Consider the following 18,914-nt stretch of genomic DNA (forward strand, 5'->3'; position numbering starts at 1 on the left):
ATGCCCTATATAACACCTTATAGTTACGAAGAGGACTAAAGTCAGTATATAGTTACTACATACTGGTACGATATCGAGTTTAGCTACTTTAAACTGCTGTGAATAAAGTCGACTTGTATGCGTGTGATATCGCAGCATACTTAATTTTTTGCAATATGAGAGTATACTTAATACTGTGCATTATCGCAGTATACTTAATACTGTGCAATATGGCAGTATACTTAATACTGTGCATTATCGCAGTATACTTAATACTGTGCAATATGGCAGTGGCTTCGGAAGATGGTCAGCTAGATGAGAGCAGGCAAACTCCCTGCTGACAGTGAACGATGTTCATATTCTTGCCTCCTAGGTATCCTTTTTGAGGGGCGGCTACCCCCTGGTACCTACGTCAATATATCGCAGTATACTTATTTATTATTGGCATGATATCGTAGTATCGTTACGAAGTATTGGTGTGAAGCAGTATCGTAGTATAGTTACTTATTATTGGTGTGAAATCGTAGTATACTTAGTCTTGGTGTGATATCGTGGAATAGTTTCTTGGTAAATGTGTGCTACTAATTATTCTCATAATACTAAATTACTTCATTTATTTAGTTTATTTTTTCCCCTGAAAGGGCGAGGGCTAAATGGAAAAAAGCATTTTCTTGCTTATTTTACCTCTCGTTAATAAAGAATTGTCATTATCATGTAGTATACTTACTATTGTTGTGATATCGTAGATAGAATAATTATTAAGCTTATGCGCGATGTCATACCATAATCATTAAGTATTGGTGAGAATTCCATTGTTTTCGCACCCTAGCAAAGTTAGAGACCGTCTGTATTGGTGTGACATCGTATGAAGTAGTTGTTTACTATTGGTGTCAAATAGTAGAATGATAATGGCTTTGTGCTTGTGCGATATCGCAGACGAGAAGACAGGTGTGCACTGAAGACCCATTTTGTCAGCGGGTATTGTTTTTGCAGAGTCCCTCCCCTCCACTCATATCTGTATGTGACATAAAAGCCTCAGTTAATGTCTGCTGCTTTAAATGCGACATCTAAAACGACAACAACAAAACATTTTTCCCGAGTGTATTTTTCACATCCGTAAGGTTGAGTGTAAAGGGAGACTATTTCACTTTTATTATCCAGTAAAATCGCACGAGTTACTTGCTGTCGACGTTGACATTTGAAGCAACAACCGATCAACATTTAAGCTAACCGAATATTTTGACATATGCACTGTCGACACTGACAGTAATATAAAGAACAGAGGTAAAAAGACAATCGTCTTTTAAAATTGCAGGCGGAGTGATGGGCTTTTGCAACAGCGACACATGCCGACCAACAACATAACTGATTGTTTAAAAATACATTTTCGTGACATCTTGTGTTTGATGTGTCAGCATAACAATCCTCTTGCAATCATCAGTCTCACAACAAAACTCAGAACAAAAGTACGTCCACACACACACACAGGTGTCTATGAACATGTTCTATACAACTCAAATCCTTGTGTTTGAAAGTTTATATCTTTAAAATTGTCTTTGCACAACATTAAACACTGATTAGAAATGTTATGCTTTGTACACGGTGAAACCTAATCGTTGACTTTATTTGCCATCCATTTTCAAATATTAATGTTGTTCTATAGTGCCAGCTCAACTATTGAAATAGTAATAATATTAGCAGAAATGGTGCTAGAAGGCTGAAGAGTGTAGCACCGTGCAACTCCCAAACTTGTGAAAGGTTGGTTATTGGCCTTCTTGTTATCACGTGAGATCTTTCCAGAATATCAAGAACATAAAATTTAAAACGGGCCAGTTCTCGTACCTTTTGCTGCCACCTGTGCCACAGCATAACCCAACTGAACATTTCACTCGCTAACAAAGTTACATGACTGACACTCGCGCTCAAAAGGCATATAGCCCGAAACAAAGGTGAAGTCTCATGTCCTCGATTTGATCGTCACCGACCCTCTGACACGACACAACAATTTATCTCTCTCAGACACACACACACACCTCGAATATTATTGTATCCGTTTTAACACTTGCTATATGCCTATTGTTCTCCACTTATCTTCTGTTGTGAAGCCGTGAAGCAATTAAGTCTCCTCTAAGCCCCAACATAAACAAAAGCTGGATAACGTGACTTGTACGGCGAAAATGAGCTTTTCGTGTGACAGCATTAAAAATAAAAATAGAACGTCAACTAGGAACAACATTTTTTCCTTATTTTTATCGTCCATTATCAATTGTTGACGTCAGAATAATTAGAATGCGTATTTGTGAAACTACACAAGACTGGGTCTAAAACAAAACCGAAAATAATGAACATTCCTTGCGAGCGAAAAATAGACAAATTTTATATCTAGACTGAAGTTTAAACACTCCTTTCTAAACTATAGATCAAACAAACCTCGGGAAAATATGAAAATACCGAAAGATAACGTGGAACAATAATGAAAAGACTAAAATGAAAGAAGGAAATAAGCAGCCAGTTTTGTTCTCAAATGCGACTTGCTACGCAGTCATGCCTCTGTGTGTGCGAGCGTCCGTGCAGGTAAAAACAAAGGCTAAAGTAGGTCTATCCATCTGGAAAATATTTCCAACAGTAGAAAATACGAGCACTGGTTAAACTGATTTTCTTAATCTTATGTCACTAATGAGCGCAAAATTGCATACACACACGCGCGCGCGCACACACACACACGGAAGGATCACCAATACCTGCACACAGATATGAAATATGTGGAAAACCAACGCCACCTAAATTCGTGAGTTTCCGTTATTGTGTAGCAAAAACCGGCGCGGTCCAGCTAACAGCCACCTACCCCACCACCCACCTTATGCTAACTGACTTGCGGAGTAACGTTGATGCTTCCTTATCCCAGTCCTGAAGGTGCCAGTGCAACTTCCCATCGTGAACAAGAGCTTTAAAAATGCAGTAAAAAAAAAAAAAGCAGATACAATGCCATCCCAACCACTACAACTAGGCTTGGACAGCTCATACTGACGACTTAATCGACTGTACATTACTTATCACAATGTTTGGTGGAAATGATTGCTTCTGTGAGCTACATTTTGAGAAAAGACGGGGGCACATGCGAAAGATACCGACACAGCAAAACATTGGGCTAAAACATACATAAAATAGTTCGTTAACAAGATCCACATTTTCGGATACAAACATCGTTTTGTGATGAAGAGGAGCGTTTTTTTTTTCTTTTGCAAAGACACTCGCACAAACAAGCAAGCAAACTAATCAACGAGCATACCACCGCGCATGCGTGAGTGCGTGCGAAGACGCTACACGTAAGTGTGCACGCCTTGCGGTAAAGGCGTGTTACAGGCGTCACAGTTTGCGCACCCTGGGTTGTTTTCTAGGGTGCACACGGGGCACACCAGCTTGCTTTCACCCGCTTCAGGGTACTGCACGTCCGGCCCGGCGCGGCTCTTGAAGCAGGCCACGCAGACGGTGTCGTGCGCCGAGTTCTCCATCGTACACCGACGGCAGCGCCACTTGAGGGCGCCAAGGTCCATGCTGTGCGAGGCCTGGCGATCCAGGCAGACCGGCGCTGGGCTGTTGTGCGGCCGATCCGGGTTGGACAGGGAGCTGATGCGGGAGGAGGTCATCGAGGCGACCTTTTCTCGCATCACGATGCCCGCACAAGACTCGGCTGATGACCCTATCGAGGGGCTAAAGTGCTTCACGGTATGGAGAGTATCCGCACCGTTGCTGCTCAGCATGAAGCCGTTGGACGAGGCTTGGCGAGAAAGCAGGTGCGAGCCGCTGGATCTATTAATGTCCACCATGTCCGTGAAAGTGGAGACCTGTTGCTTGTGCTGGGTTCCTGGCGGTGCGGTCACTCCCGCTGTGGTGGCTGGCTGTCTCTGAAAATATCCCGGGTCACTGGACAGAGGGTAGGCCACGGTGTGGTACCCCAGCGTACTGTTGGGATTTGCTGCTGACGGCGTGAAGAACGTTCCGGCCGAGGTGGCTGTGGAGGAGGAGTTGGCGGCGGCGATGTTGGCGCCCACAGCCGAACTGACCATGTCACAGGTGGCAAAGCCCCTCTCGTGAGTTCTGCTCAACGCAGACTCTGAAAGAGGCCCTGGCACCGGTGACACCGCGTTCCGAAGCAGCGTGGTGTTGTTGAGGGCTGGAAGGTAATCCGCAGAGCCTGACCTGTGGCCGATGTTTGTCCTGAGCTGCTGGATCTGGCCGTTGGTCATGGGAGCTGAAGGCTGGGAGACTGGCCCCTTTACAGCCGTGGCTGGGTGCTGTAAACCGCTCCTGAGAAAGTAAACACAAACCAGCCTCGTGTATCAGGGACAGATAGTAGGAGCAGAGAGAGAGAGAAAAGGGATCGACTAATAAAGAAAGGTTGTGAGAGACAGGCAGGGAAGGCAAAAGCCTGCAGTGGTAGAGGGAAAGGAAAGATAGGGAAGGCAAGAAAAACGTTGTAAAGATTTGAAGGTAAGGAAAAAAATGCAGACAGAAAGTATATGGCTAGCGTTTGCTCGCTCAATCCACATACAAAAACACACTTATACAAACAGAAAAAATATCGAGGGAATGTGATACAAAAAGAATACTGACAGAAAGAAAGTGTGAAAGAGATTAAGGCACGGGGCGATCCTTCCGTCAATTACCGTCGGAGTGTGGGTTGTACCTCGTTCTTTCCACGCCGACGTGCTGGGCCAGCCTCGAGTCCCCGTAAGGCCTGGTGCCGGCCACGGTGTCGTATGGCGGCGGCCCGCTACTCTGCGCTCTGTGGAACCAGGCCCAGTCGTCGTAGGACACCGGCACGAGGTCCGGCGCCACCAGCGGCACGCTTCTCTTTGGCCCAACCACTTGCTCCACCGCGCCGCTTACGCCTCCGCCGCTCACATCCATGTTGCGGAGGCTCTCCAGCATGTGCTCCTCCTGCGTGCCTTCCGGGTAAGAGGCGGTGGCGCTGTCCACGGGGTCCTCGTCGGCGTAGGGGAAGGCAGGGGAGAGCGGCGAATGCTTGGGCGGTAGCGGCAGGAACTGCCGCGCCGCTCTCGGAACCGGAAACGTGGTCGGAGGGATCGCCGCCGTTCCCATGTCTGCCACAAAGCCCGACGCCGACCCCACCGAAGACGTGGTCCCGTAGCCCGAAGAGTGAGTTCCGTACGGGGAGGATGTGAAGGCCGCGGACCCCGTCATCCTGGATGGCATTGCGGAGGATGCGATAGAGGGAGCTCGGCTGGGAGGGCCGCTGACGTCGGAGACAGTCCTGGTGACGAGGTCAGCCCTCAGCGCCAGCTCGCGACCCGCGTCCGCGGAAGGGCCCGGCCTGAAGGGGTGGGGGAGGGTGTGAACGTTGCGAGGGGCAGAAACAAAGACCTGGCCTGATGTCGGGGGCGGCAGGGTCCTGCTGGCCGTGGATACCACCCCGAACCCCATTCCCCCAGCGGCGGTTACCGTCTGTGGGGTTGAAAACACGGACGCTTTGGGGCTCGCGTCAAACGCACTCCCCCTCCCCACCACGGCAGCCGAGTGCAGCGGGGCTGGCATGGCGCTGACGCCAGGTGTCGTGAGGGGAGGTGGTGCAGCCGGCGAAAGCAAGGCGGAGGAACTGCTGATCGGGTGGCTGGGGTCCTCGAAAAGGAGAAAGTTCATGATATCAAAGAGGCTAAAGTTCAAACACTTCATTTTGTCGTACCGCTCGCCGATGTACCGACACTCTGCGGACGCCACCAGGCAATCGAAAGCCACTGTCAAAAGAAGTTCACGGTCCGGGGGATTGGCCAGCACCAGGCAGTAGTTGCCGCCAGACTCACTCTTGCCCAGACTGTAGCCCACAATGGATAAAATCCGCTCCGGGTTCTCCAGATGCGCTTTCACCCGCGTGCAGAAATAGCCGCCATAGAGCTGTAGATATATAAAAACATCTAAATGTTGTGCGATCCTGTCAATTCTGACACTTAATACTCTTCGTATGCAATGTTTACTGGTTAAAGCTGTTATAATACCGGCTTACTACATTTATTTAGTGATAGTGTCTGGAAGAGACAATGCCTGAGCAAGCAAAAGGCGTTTAAATACTTAATAATACGCTAATATTTAAATAATCTAAACGTTATTCGCTATAAAAGAAATATTATACATTAATGTCGATAAAACAATCATCATTTTAACTGTTTCTTAATGTCTTAACCTGCCCGTGTAGGCGCTTAAGAGTATTACCACGCTTGTAAGAGTGAGTTAGAGAAAAAGGTCTGGGGATGAAAGGCGACTAAAGATCTCTCTCTCTCATATACACACACGGAAAGAAAGACTTAAGCCTCTCGCTCACACTCTCTCTCTCTCGCTCACACACACAAAGAAAAAAAATCCTACGCACAGGAAAATCATCTCCAAAATGTACCTCAAGTCCGTGCGAATCGAATTTTAATAAGCTACTTCGCCAACACGCCATCAACACTTGGAACAATAACCAGGAAGTGGCAACCTTGCGTACAGCGCGAGTCGTTGCTCACTCGGTGGAGGGAGGTCAAAGGTACCGTGGGAGTCCCTGATAACGCCAGTCACCACCAGCGGTCGATTTCGTTCCTGGTCGGAGACCTTTAAGCCTTCGCTTTTCCGCTCATTACTTATTAATCTATTCATAGACTTCTGCCAAAAATCCAGCTTGCTATGTCTTTATCCCCCCCCCCACCCGGAGAATAAAGGGTGGGGATGGAAACGTTTATATCGGAAATAAAGGTGAAGATATGAGCTGACCTGACGACCAAGTGAAAACGCGACTGCTAGGCAAACGGATCGAGAGAGAAGCTCACGGGTAAGATAAATTGTGAAAAAAAAATCTATAAATAAAATAAGCTCAGGAGATGGAAGCCGAACATGCAAACATAGCTGTACACTACTGATTTTTCATAAATGGCTGTATCATACTCATGTTTCTAACTGTGCATTACGTTCTCATGTTTATCTGTTTATTCATTAAAAAAATTCAATATATTTATTCTAATTTCTTGTTAACAAATCAAGTTGTTAATCTCTAAAACAATGAAAATAAAAGCCGTACAACTTTTTTTATATTCTCATCATCACAAGAGATAACCATCTTTACAATTAAACTCCCCCGTAAGCCTTCAACTATCTGCTGCTGGGGAAATGAAGTCCCACAACTTACCCTCGCATTGTTACTACGGCCCTGCGTCGGAACATGAGTTTAGGGTCTCTACTGAATAGAAGGGCCAGAAAACTGAACACGGACTCCAACAAAAGTGTAGTCATGATTTTCCATTTCAGGTCAGAGATATGACCAACCAATAAACTCCTCCCGTCCCGAACGCGATTAATTTGGTACACGGGACGAATTTGTTCATCACCAGAAGCGGACTGACCGTGCAGTTGTTTTTTTTTTTCTTGCAAACAAAAATAATAACTTAAAACTGAGGGATAAAGGATGGGGAAGAGTGTGTGTGTGTGGAGAACTGTCCGTCATCACCTTAAGTGTTCTGAACTCCCGCTTCCAAGGCTGCCCCAGCAAAAGAAGGACGTAGCGCTCTAGGGTGCTGAAGGCACTGGCCGCACGCTCGCCCTGGAACTTTCCCGTCTCCACTGTGCGACGTATAACGTCGGCGAAGGCGGAAGGATGAGTGAAGCTGGCCATGCCAGTCTGCTGCTTGAGGCTGTCTTGCGTCAGGCGCGCGATGGAGTGTTCCAGCGCCTTCTGGTCCTGGTCGGAGAGCACGCGCTTGTGGTCATGACTCTTACGGTACAGCACCAGCGCCTGCTGCAGCTGCTCCGCCATGGGGCTGCTGGCAGCCGCCCGAGGCGCAGAATGGGTGTCAGAGGGGAGGAGACGGTTTCGGGTACACTGCTCGGATATAGATCATCTTGCCCTAGGAAAGGAAAAGAAGTTCTGTAGGCTAACCTAAATCTAAAATGAAATTACAGGTAAATGTCTAGTGATGTGGAGTATTTTCCCCTCCCAAGTCTGGATAAAGCCTAGAATAAGATGCCATTTCCCAAAATCTGGGTGGATACCCCCTTTCTCGAGATACACGCCAACAATCATCATGTGCAGAAAGAGGCCAAACTCGTTATGACACGTTTTACACACCTACCCCTAATTAACATACAGACATAGTTCTGTCACCAATTGAACTCTTCAGGTATCTATACAATTCTGAGTTTCTAATGTCTTTCTCTGCATAGCGATAGTTGTATCCCGAGAACAGAAGGACTGTATCCACTCTGATATGAAGAGGCAGTATCTTGTCCTGAGCTTCACTGGTCATTAGAAAACATATTTGCATCTCACTAAGCCTTTACGGTTGCTAGCAAAGTCAACAAAACACAAGGCGAGAACGGCAATATTCCATTTCGCAATGGGATCAGATTGCTTTGCTCAGATTTTGGGAATTCGAATTTTATAATGAATTACACACACAATATTATGCCGTATACAGAAAATGGACGCCAAGAAGTGTGCCAGAAATGATGCAGACTTACCGCGCGTCCTCAAAGCAAAATTATTCGCTCAACTTCAGAGAATTAATATTCTGCAGTAAACTAAATACGGACATCTGAAAATGGTTTTGCTCTCGGGTTAGCATTTAAATGATTTTTAAGGTAAGATCAAAGGTGAAAATCATAGTTCTCTAATGAATCGGGGGGTGCATTTTACAGGTGAGAACAGAATCAGCTGTAGCTCTGCATCCCATCGCTCTTCTGAAGGACTGCCTGAACAAACGGCAAGCAAAAGGCGCAACTAATCACTAAAATATAAGGAGTAAAACAGTGCCAGAGGACGCGTACACACAGACAGTTTTTTTTTTTTAACTTACAAATCAGGTAGACATATCGCTACCTTTCAGCGTTTAAAATAGTGAAGAGTTTACGATTCTCCTAGATGAGGCCGAGTTCTGAAATTGTGATGTCAAACGATTAGGGTCCACAGGTGGTTCGACTTCTTAGTTGCTGAGTTGCAGCTGTTTACCCCCATCACAGTTGTATCGGTTTCTGTCAGCTGATTCCCCCATGGTGTCGCATGCTGCAAGAAAACAAACGAAAACTAAAATTCAATAAAACTGTATAAAACTGAAATAAGAAACTCAAGGAGAGAACAACGATGGAAACAAAAACACGCAAAACAGCTGAGGGCAGTGAGGTGCTAATGACAATGAAGACAGCTTTATGCCCAAAGACTATTATTCCCCAAACTTGTGAATAAGAAGCCTCACTTACTGTCCTTGCTTGCAATTCTAGCTGTAATTTTCTTCCAGCATGACGTGTCTCAATCCATGAAATCAGTCACACATGAAATCACACAATACTGCTGTTTACAAGCTTGAACAAGCCATGTGACCACACCCAGCCCACCCAAACGATCCGAGTTTTCAGTCCCACTGTCTCAACACGATGCAGTGCAAACCACAGCATCGGTTTTCAACATACCTACATACATATATATATGTGAGCGGTGTTTCGCCTAGTTGACAGGTACACGCGACAGCGACCGAGAAGATCAAAGCTGTACAGTCTCGTTGCACCTGTCTTTTCGCTCTGCCACTTCAGGGACTAAACAGACCGAGTATTTGCGAGTGTTTCTCTTCCGTGACGCTCAACCCACCTCGACTTCCTGCTTGTTAGGATCTTCAGTACATGTCACTAAAACATTCCCGCAGTACACATCACCCACCAACTGCGGCAGTGTTCGTTAGAACCGCACACTTCACCTGCCACAAATCCACCCGAAGTTTTCCACTAATATTAGCCAACGCAGACCTCCCCGCCTCCGCACCCACCCTTCCACAAACCCAGCACACGCACGCCTCCGTTCAGTGCGCCCTCTTTACCTACCCGTTACTCTTTCAACACAAGTCTTCGCAGAACTAGTGCGCCTACACCCGGACTTGCGGACTCGTGTGCACACAGCCACACTTGGGCACCCCGGGTAAGGTACGCGGTTACAGACACGCGCTCCTGTCTCAAGAAAATATTGCAAGCGAGGCGTAACATGAGCAACGCTCGGGTGTGAGGCTGGTCCAGGAAAGAGAGAGATCCTGATACCTTTGGGTGGACAATGCTTGGCCAATGAGACAACTCTCATTTCCTCGAGTTCGCCTACCATCTGTAGAGGTTTTATAAATGTTTCATCATCATCATCCTGACACACAAAGAGCCAAATGGTGGGGTCGTCCCGTGGACGTTGTGACTCTCTCTTCATGAAGGATGTCGTTGTTTATTTCATGCTGCATCTGGGTGTTGCACAGTACCCGGCAATTCCTCCCACCAGCCCACCTGCAACAAACCGCTCTGCCACTGACAAATCACAAGTTCTACAGTGACCGCCAGCCGTTACGAACGTCGACTCAGACCTTTGGTTGGTTGATTTTGGGGGAAACTGCTTCCACCAAGAGTTGATTTCATGTTCACACTACTCAGATCTTCGTCACAGTCATGTCACAGGGCCGGATTGGCCCGGAAGGGTATTTATCGGGCTTGGTGTTAAATACAGCACATTACTGTTCAAACTTAAAAAAAAAAAATTAGCCGTAGGATCTGAAAGATTTAATAACAGATTCTGGAACGTAGAACACATTTAGAACAGATTTTGCCGATTTGCTCCCATACACCTATATGTGAGTACGCGTTTGCACGCAAGTATCAATCTGTTTACATTTTAAATCCCATTTTGTTCAGATGTCATTCTTAAGAAGTTGGAAAAAAAACCACACACAATGCTTATGTGCTTTTACAAACTACAGTATATCCCAATTTTGGAGGACCTGCAGACTTGAGACAGAAAAGATGAGCACAATGCACTGTAGTCTCTATAAAACCTTGCTCTATTTCTTGATTTTAGGGCTCCAAATATTTGTACATCCACCATCAAAATACTTCATATCATAGTGTCTTAATTCATGACTAATATTCCTGGAAAAAAAAGACTACCGTTGCATTCTAAATTCAGCCAGGACAGAAGGGTTTTCATAAATGTATAGTAGAAAGGGACCTACTCAGCCATGTTAAGCAAAATCCTAACATTTATTGTTTTAAAGTGAACCACACACAATTCACAACAAAGCTTACTGTACATGCATTTATTCACCTTTTTTAAACCCTATTTTGTCAGTAACACTAAAACATGCCCCATGTATACTACAAGTGTTTTAAAACAAAAACGAATAAGGTAAAAATTGCACTTCAGCAGGGTCATCTAATTTTATTATTCTTTCCTTTTCTTTACTAATTTATTAGAAGGAAACATTCAGTGAATGATCCCTTTTGTTTCAGTTTTCTGAGAAACAGCACACTCAAGCTTGTTCGAGACTAGGTATGATAGTCAAGAAGGCTCCATGCAACAGCCTAGGAAGTGACTTAGCTTACATGAGGGGCCTGGGGATTGTTTCATTAGCTTCAGCTATGATTTATTGTTACCAGTGCATTACCATCAAACTTTCATCGGCTCTGAGATTTGGAATGCAATATGGGAAGAAACTCCAGACAAAAACTGATTCTAGCTATTGTAAATCTTTGCAATTCGCTTGTAATCTCTTATTATCGAAGGATTCTCTGCACTATTTGACATGCCACTGTCATGTCATATGCCACATGCATGCCAATATGTGCAGGATTATGTTATATTCAATATTTCATGCTCTTTGTCAGTGTAGTGCACCAAAATCAGACATGTTTCAATTGCTCAAAGCAAGGAAAAAGGACCATGCTACTCTCCTAAATTCTTTGCACTGGCTGCCAGTTCATACTCTCATTGAGTTTAAGTTGTCTGTACTCTGATTTAATTTCTTTGAAGGCAGCTTATTTCTTCCAACCTATTTTTACCTACATTGCAATCAGGAAGCTTCATTCTTTGACCGACAAGGTCATGCTATCTACTTCTGTCACTAGAAGAGTAACAAATGGTCTCTGGTTTTTTTTGGTTATGGTCCAACCAGGCTTGGTGCTAGGCTATGCCATTGGTGAACGACAAATTGGTCCCCTGGTGACAAAGGAGTATTAGCTACATGTACACATGTTTAACCAGAATACTTTTTCCCCAATATCATTCCTCAAAGTAAAAAAAAAAAAATCGTTGTGACTCTCTCAGTGCTTGCACCCTTCAAGGCACCTTTCTCTCCTATCATACTACTTCTGAATAGGGAAAACACAAGAAAGGCAAATGGAAAGAAATGTCTTTAAAAAGGGAGAGAAAATGATATTAGATGAAGACCAAAGTTCCTATCTTCAAAGGCACCTGATCTTTGAAGTCTTTAAAGCAGTAGTTCAAAGGGAGAGAAAGGAAGACTGGTGTTACGATTTTTGAACCTACCAGCTGTCTTGATGGTAGTCATTTAACATTAGCTTTTACATCTGCCTTAATCACATCTGTTGATTTTGTAACTTATACTATTTATTATATATCTTTCCAGATGGAATATGACAACATATTTAGCGTTAAAGCTTTTTACAACTTAAGAAAGCATTTATTTAATGTCTTGTTTTATTATATATTAATAGGAATGTATGTTTGGACACAACATACTATTGACTGAACAGCATGACTTAGTCCCATCCTTAGGAAGGAAGCCTACATGCTTTAATGGTGCTACATGTAGAAGTGTGAAGTTAACAACAGACTTTATGCAGCTATGATTTATGTAAATCATAAGCAGTCATGTACACAATGTCCTAACATCATTTGTGGCTTAAAAAAGCACATCACTTTTGTGTCTCCTTCAGAGCTTGCACAACGGTAGAACTGTGTGCAGACAAGAAGTAAACCTCCCTTCCCTTGCATAGCTGCATCTTACCAACCCTTAAGTCTTCCAAACATTTTTTCCATGAGCATTACTTCTAAACACAGTACACGAACTGCTATTAACCTCATCCTTATATTTCTTAATCTGTCCTCCCAATTTCCCTTTGTTGAATACATTTTACTTTACTCTTTGAAATTACATTCTGTGCCCTCTATGTTTTCACTATCTTTTTTTTTATTCATTCTCATCTTTGCTCATCTTTCCATTACTTCATCGACAATGAATTGATCTACTTTTTATGTCAAATGCTGAGCACATGCTTCTATACAAGCATGAATGGGCAGTACATAAACTGCACATCATTACCTATTAGTTTAGGTTAAAGGCTTAATCTAAATTAAAAATCAAATTTGAAATGACAAAAAGATTTGTAAATGCAGTAAACACATGAAATTGATCAAGAATACTTTTAAAACATAACAGCTAAGTTATCAAACTAATTACCTCTTCATGTTCTGTTTCAAAATGGTCAGTGACGAAATGCCTCTTTGGAACTGTTCTGAAAATAAAAAAGATAGATGTATGCTTCTTTTAGCAAAGAACAAATAAATAATAATAAAAGCATGTTCATATACTTGAATAAATTTTACTTGTTTATATTGGTCAAACTGCTTGTGCTTATTTCTGCCAATAAATTCGTTCAAAATTATTGTTTGCATATTTTATAAACAGCCAGCATGAAGGTGGACAGATGAAAGAAAAAAAAACAAAAACTGTCGCTATTTCCATACTGTGACAGACCTGTTCTGATCAATATAATTGTAGTTTTAGTTCAGTAGTTTATTCCTTGTTACTCTTCTTAGAACACAGGGCTGCAAGATCAATATATTCATTTACACATAAAGCAAGATTTGCAAAAGTGGTTGAGGAGTAGTTATGTAAAATCATTACTCTTTGAGACCTCCAGGACTTAAATCGATGTCATTAGCTTTCTGATATACTGCTTTGAAGATGCTCTGAACTTTGCCACCCCAAAAATATCTTCTCTACCTGAAAAGTGCACAAAGCCCTAATGACACATGGATTAGAGGCACTTTTACAAAGTTATATGTGGAGCAGACAAGAATCTACGTAGTTCTGTGGCACTCCTGATGTAGAAGCAGACATCATGACTCTGTTACTAAGGCACTCAACTGTAAACAAGAAGTTGTGAACATGAATTCGGCTCTTTTTTTTTTTGTAACTGGTGCAGTCTCCAGCCACTTCAGTTTCTGCCACATTCATGAGAATGGCTCTTGAAGCAAGCAAGATGCAAGGTGACTAAACTAGTCTAACTGCTCTCCCACGCCAGAGTTTATGCTATCTTTATTAGGAACATCATTCTAGCCCTTCCCTCCCCACAGTCTACAATTACATTTAAAACAGAAATACACATACAGAACAACTAAATGTGTACATTGTTAGTAATTTTTTTGGACTGCCATTGTTTCCTCTGGGGTTTTACCTCTTCATGACATTCTTTTTGCTGCACTCCTTTAACTATATAGGGCTCACGGTTTGAGTGGACGTGGTTGTTCAATCATATTTGTTTAAAGCAAACTGGAAAGAGTTGAGTTACTTGTGGTAAATAAAGGTTCAACTTTTTTCAGCTTATCAGGCTAGCCAACTCATTTTCTCTATCAGCTTACTCTGTATTTACTATTTCATAGAGAATTTTCAACATCTGGCTTGAACAGAAAGCAAAGTATTCTGGAATTAAAATAATTGATATTGCTTTCATTGGCAGAATGCCTAGCATACGCTGTTTTCAAAACTGTTTTCTGTTAATGCAACGTACCATTCCTGAAGTATTTTTTTTCAAATGGGCGTGCATGTGAGGCACAATATGTTGATATCTGGCTTAGGAGCCTGTGGGTGTGGGTGCAGCATTCTGCCATACCTTTATGATGACATGTGTGTGAGACTGTCTAAAATGAGAATTGATAGCACCAGATTTGTTAAAAAGGCCTAATATTGTCAAATAAAATTGTTCTAGCTAAGTATCCTCCACAGTCAATGGCCATATAGTAAAGGTATAATGTTGTGCAACTAGGCACCATACTAATTATGGGCTACTTCTAAAATCTTGTTAAACGAACACTCCTATCTTTGTAAATGTAACAGGACTGAAAAACCCCAGGTGGCAAGCAAGTACAGCTAATCATGCTTACAATTCATTTTTAATGCAGTTCACTATTCTCCTGTGACATATATCTTCCCATTATAATTGTACAAGCAAATAAAGGAGTCTTAATAATAGGATTGGTCTACAACTGAATGATATATATTCGGTACCCATCCTGCTGGGTAGACTGGAGTTTTCATCCCACAGGTCTGAATAGGTTTCAAAACACCATCCTTCTGCTCTGTATACTAACCTCTAGGCTTTGCTGCCTTCCCAGATTTGATATTTGTGACAAAACAATTTGTAATAAACAAAAAGAAAAGGAATTAAAATAAAATTAAAAATAACATTCAAGCTACAGACAAAAGACCAACACAACAGAAGCAATAGCATCTACTTGGCTGGCATGTCACTAATCTAACCATGAATACACTAGTAACAGTTTAGCTATAAGTACTTAACAACTAAATATTATAGATACTGTGAAATAAGCCCAAGGTAATAATCCAAACATTTACATGTAAGGCTGAAAAATTCTTAAGCAACTATACTTGATAATAAATATAAGTAAATAAAATAAAAGTAAAATCAACAATACAAAGTATAAATTAATAAATAATAAAAGTATAAAGAAGGCACTTTCATAAATCAAAACCGAAACTCATCAAAAGTAAAAAGGTAAAAAGAGTCCCATACCTATAAGACCATAAAAGCAGATGTATCTTGATGTCCCCCTCCCCCCTTTCCGAGATGGGCAGGCCTCAAACTGGTGACTTTCTGCACCAAAATTAGGCTTCCATTAATCTGACCCTATGAATGTAGGTCTAGGCAATCTGAGCATACATGACCACAGTCTGAACGAAAACCTCAGCTTCATGAATATGGAGTGTACAGCATGCCACTGTCTAATTACCAGCAGTACAAAACCTATTGACAAGACAAGCAACACTAGTTCCCCATTCCCATGTGATATGATAAAGAAATTGAATGACATTTAAACAAAGGCCAGTGTGGGACGTGTACTTCATATCAAATAATTTTAGTTCTTTTCAAACATTTCAGATATACTGGGGACATTTTCAATAATTGGAAATTTTGAAGGATGTTAAAAATCTTTTTTTTCTCTCTGCTGATTATAGATTTAACTTGGAAAAGGTACTCTTCCTTTTAAATAAATGTGGATTAAATTTCTCTTCCTTCATAGCAGTGTGTAACAAAAAGATTTGCAAAATATCCTGCTCTTAAATGTTATTCAAGCTATCCTTGAAAAGGCCCATTACTCCCACTCTTCAAAAGAGCAAACATGGACGATATCTATATAGGAGAAACCTACTTAAACATTTGCTGATAACAGAACGGTCCATAAATATCACAACATGGCAATGACCATCAAGGAATTAGGGGTGACTGATAACATGCAGCCCAGACACAGGCAACATATAGCAACAAAGAGTTGTTTTATATATGACTGTTACCTTATGTGCATATGTTTTATTTTTTTATTGTAAAACATTGTATTTTATGAGCTATGTATCTGTGAAACAAAATAAATGTTTATTAATTTTTTTTAAATTGCTTTATGTTCCCTTCTTAAATTTTGTCAATAATCAACAGGTATATTACTGAAATGTACTTAAAACCACGTACACAAGAGAGGAAATCTCTGGACCTTTACTCTTTGGTGGTAGTGACATCAGTAGTTAACTATAGTTTACATTCACACTTGAATGAGCTAAAAGGTAAGAAACGTTTCTTTAGAAATTCTGTGAAGATTTGACATTCAAAGCTTGTGATCAACTACTTACCAGTTTAATCCTACAGGATCATGAACTGGTGAAATGAAACCATTAGAAAATACAATGATATTCAAACCTCTCCCCTGGGTACCAATGTACAAATCCCCCCGTTAAGTATAACAAGGCTTCCTTTCTTACCCATGGAAAACTAGGCATTTACCCACACTTCCAACTGTTTCCAACTACAGTCCAGATTTGTCATCTTGCCACAATCCCTCCAGACACAAATGCTAGGTGAGAGGTGAGGATGAAGACATTTAGAGGGTATCTGATTCATAACTAAGGGTAACTATGGGGGAAAGCTGTTCTACCACATAATTTAGTAAGAAAATAATGGGAAGCAAGATAACAAGTTGAAACTGTACTTCTAAGCTTTTAGTTAGTTGCCAATTAAATGTGAAATAAATGTCACCATTCGTCAACATGCCAAACATGTCAGTGGCGAATGTAAAGCATTTCTCTTCTGGAACTTTCATTGATGTGGAATGTTTTCATGCTATTTTTAGTTACTAAACTGATAGAATGTAGAACGGTAGGGAGAAGTAAAATGAAAAGAAACCTTTAGTTAAATACATGTCAAATAATGAAATGACATGTGTAATTCTCAAACAACTACTCTGTCTCTCTCATACCCTCTGATATTTTAAAAGATTTTGCAATTCTAGTGATAAAATTGATCAAAAAAGCTATTTCATTAGGATCGCCAGTTCTTATGCAAATAATAAATATTATATATGATAATCAGAGACAATAAGTACTCTCACTATAACTTTCAAGTAATAATGTCACTTGCTTTAATGTGTAAATTCTTGAAACCTCGTTTCATCCCTTCCATAACTCAACAGCATAGTTTTCACTGTACGGATAGCTGTAACCTTGAATAAGCCTCTCAGATCCAGTACTTTTTAGTTATTGACATTCTGGCTGCAATGCTGAAGTTTACACAGTCACTGACAGCTATTCTTGATATAAGTGGAATAAGTTTGAGAGAAATGTCTGTTTAATTCATTTGTACACAAGCATTTAGGATTGAGGAAGGATATAACATGCAAATGAGTGTCTGAACCCATTAAAAGGTTACTCTTGATTACTTGTATTAAATCCCTGGTACATATTATCTCTTCATCTGTTTTTAGGAAAATGGATAGGAGTGATCAAATGATGAAATCTCTGCCTGACATGATCTGTTAGAAACCATGCCTACAATACTGAAAATCTACTTCATTACTGAATTTAGAAAAATACTTTATCAATAATTTACCTATTTCTTATCAGGAATAATTTACTTATTTTATTTTTTCATTCATGAATGATCTGTAAATAGCTGATGCAATGTAATGAAGCTGTAAAGTCAAAACTGTTTAACCTTTTTATATCCAACCTAATAACATTTCTTTTCTTCTTCATATGTAGGTTTATATATTTATACACTAAATAATTTATTGCCAAAACTGATATGGCATCAAACATACTGAACATAATAAGCTGCAATGCAAACTAAATCATGTATATGTTAGGAGCTAGAGTGATTCACTTGTCTGGATTCCGTTTACTTCTATACAACTGTCAAAACATCCTTTTACGTGCATAGCTTACTAACCCAAGTTGCTGTATTATTAAAGCGGAATTTAAAATGATCTTGCTCTAAAACCGAATATGAGATAAACTACATGGTTGTAGTGCGAAGGAAGTGAGTATTTTACGAACACTCTCAGTTAAAAACAACATTGTTCCAAATGTAATCTATTTATAGATCTTCACTGCAAGGAGTCCTATCGAACTAATAAAGGTTTCTCGTCACAATTAAGTAGTCCATTTAATTGATTAAGCCAAAATTTAACTATTAAAATTATATATATAGTTAGGTATATGTTTTCCTAATAAGAGAACCAAAATATATTTGAAATAAGCCAGACAGAATGAAGACAATCCCCTCTATAACGTCTCAGGGGTTATCCAGCCATACATAATTTCGGTGAACCAGGTGATTAAATCCTTTAAGAAATGCCGGTGATATTACAACAAATTCCTCTTTCTTTGACACGATAAAAAATTTTATAGCACAAATATCATTAAACGATTTGTAGAAAACATACCAATGGCAGAAATGTCAAACAAACAAGGAAGATCAAACGATCTGTCAGCAGTTGCGTGTCCGTGTCAAGATGGCGTGGGGGAATCCCCATGCAGTGTGCGTCTGACACCTTTTACACACAG

At 41.3% G+C, this 18,914-nt stretch overlaps 1 protein-coding gene across 3 annotated transcripts; it reads right to left on the bottom strand.

The window, feature by feature from the left end:
- Positions 1-1,066: 1,066 nt before the first annotated feature.
- Positions 1,067-18,908, bottom strand: LOC112577302. Of its 3 annotated transcripts, none has more exons than XM_025260356.1 (7): positions 18,794-18,908; positions 15,598-15,678; positions 13,242-13,291; positions 8,843-9,025; positions 7,475-7,871; positions 4,667-5,892; positions 1,067-4,287 (listed from the first exon to the last, which is right to left on the bottom strand). In XM_025260356.1, exons 5-7 carry the CDS (start codon positions 7,778-7,780, stop codon positions 3,300-3,302), a joined length of 2,520 nt encoding a protein of 839 aa, XP_025116141.1. In that variant the 5' UTR covers positions 7,781-7,871; positions 8,843-9,025; positions 13,242-13,291; positions 15,598-15,678; positions 18,794-18,908; the 3' UTR covers positions 1,067-3,299. The 3 variants fall into 3 exon arrangements, with proteins under 3 accessions (XP_025116141.1, XP_025116140.1, XP_025116142.1); XM_025260355.1 differs by having other exon boundaries at positions 13,242-13,296; XM_025260357.1 differs by lacking the exon at positions 15,598-15,678 and having other exon boundaries at positions 13,242-13,296; positions 18,794-18,900.
- Positions 18,909-18,914: the final 6 nt, after the last annotated feature.

This window comes from Pomacea canaliculata, linkage group LG12, assembly GCF_003073045.1.
Source record: "Pomacea canaliculata isolate SZHN2017 linkage group LG12, ASM307304v1, whole genome shotgun sequence".
Lineage (NCBI taxonomy): Eukaryota > Metazoa > Mollusca > Gastropoda > Architaenioglossa > Ampullariidae > Pomacea > Pomacea canaliculata.

Excerpts from the sequence above, each read along its gene's own strand:
- LOC112577302 (XM_025260356.1), bottom strand. The coding sequence starts at position 7,780 with ATGGCGGAGCAGCTGCAGCAGGCGCTGGTGCTGTACCGTAAGAGTCAT. Across the intron at positions 5,893-7,474 it reads GGGAGTTCAGAACACTTAAG|CTCTATGGCGGCTATTTCTG; the intron begins GTGATGACGGAC and ends ATATATCTACAG. Across the intron at positions 4,288-4,666 it reads GTCGGCGTGGAAAGAACGAG|GAGCGGTTTACAGCACCCAG; the intron begins GTACAACCCACA and ends TTACTTTCTCAG.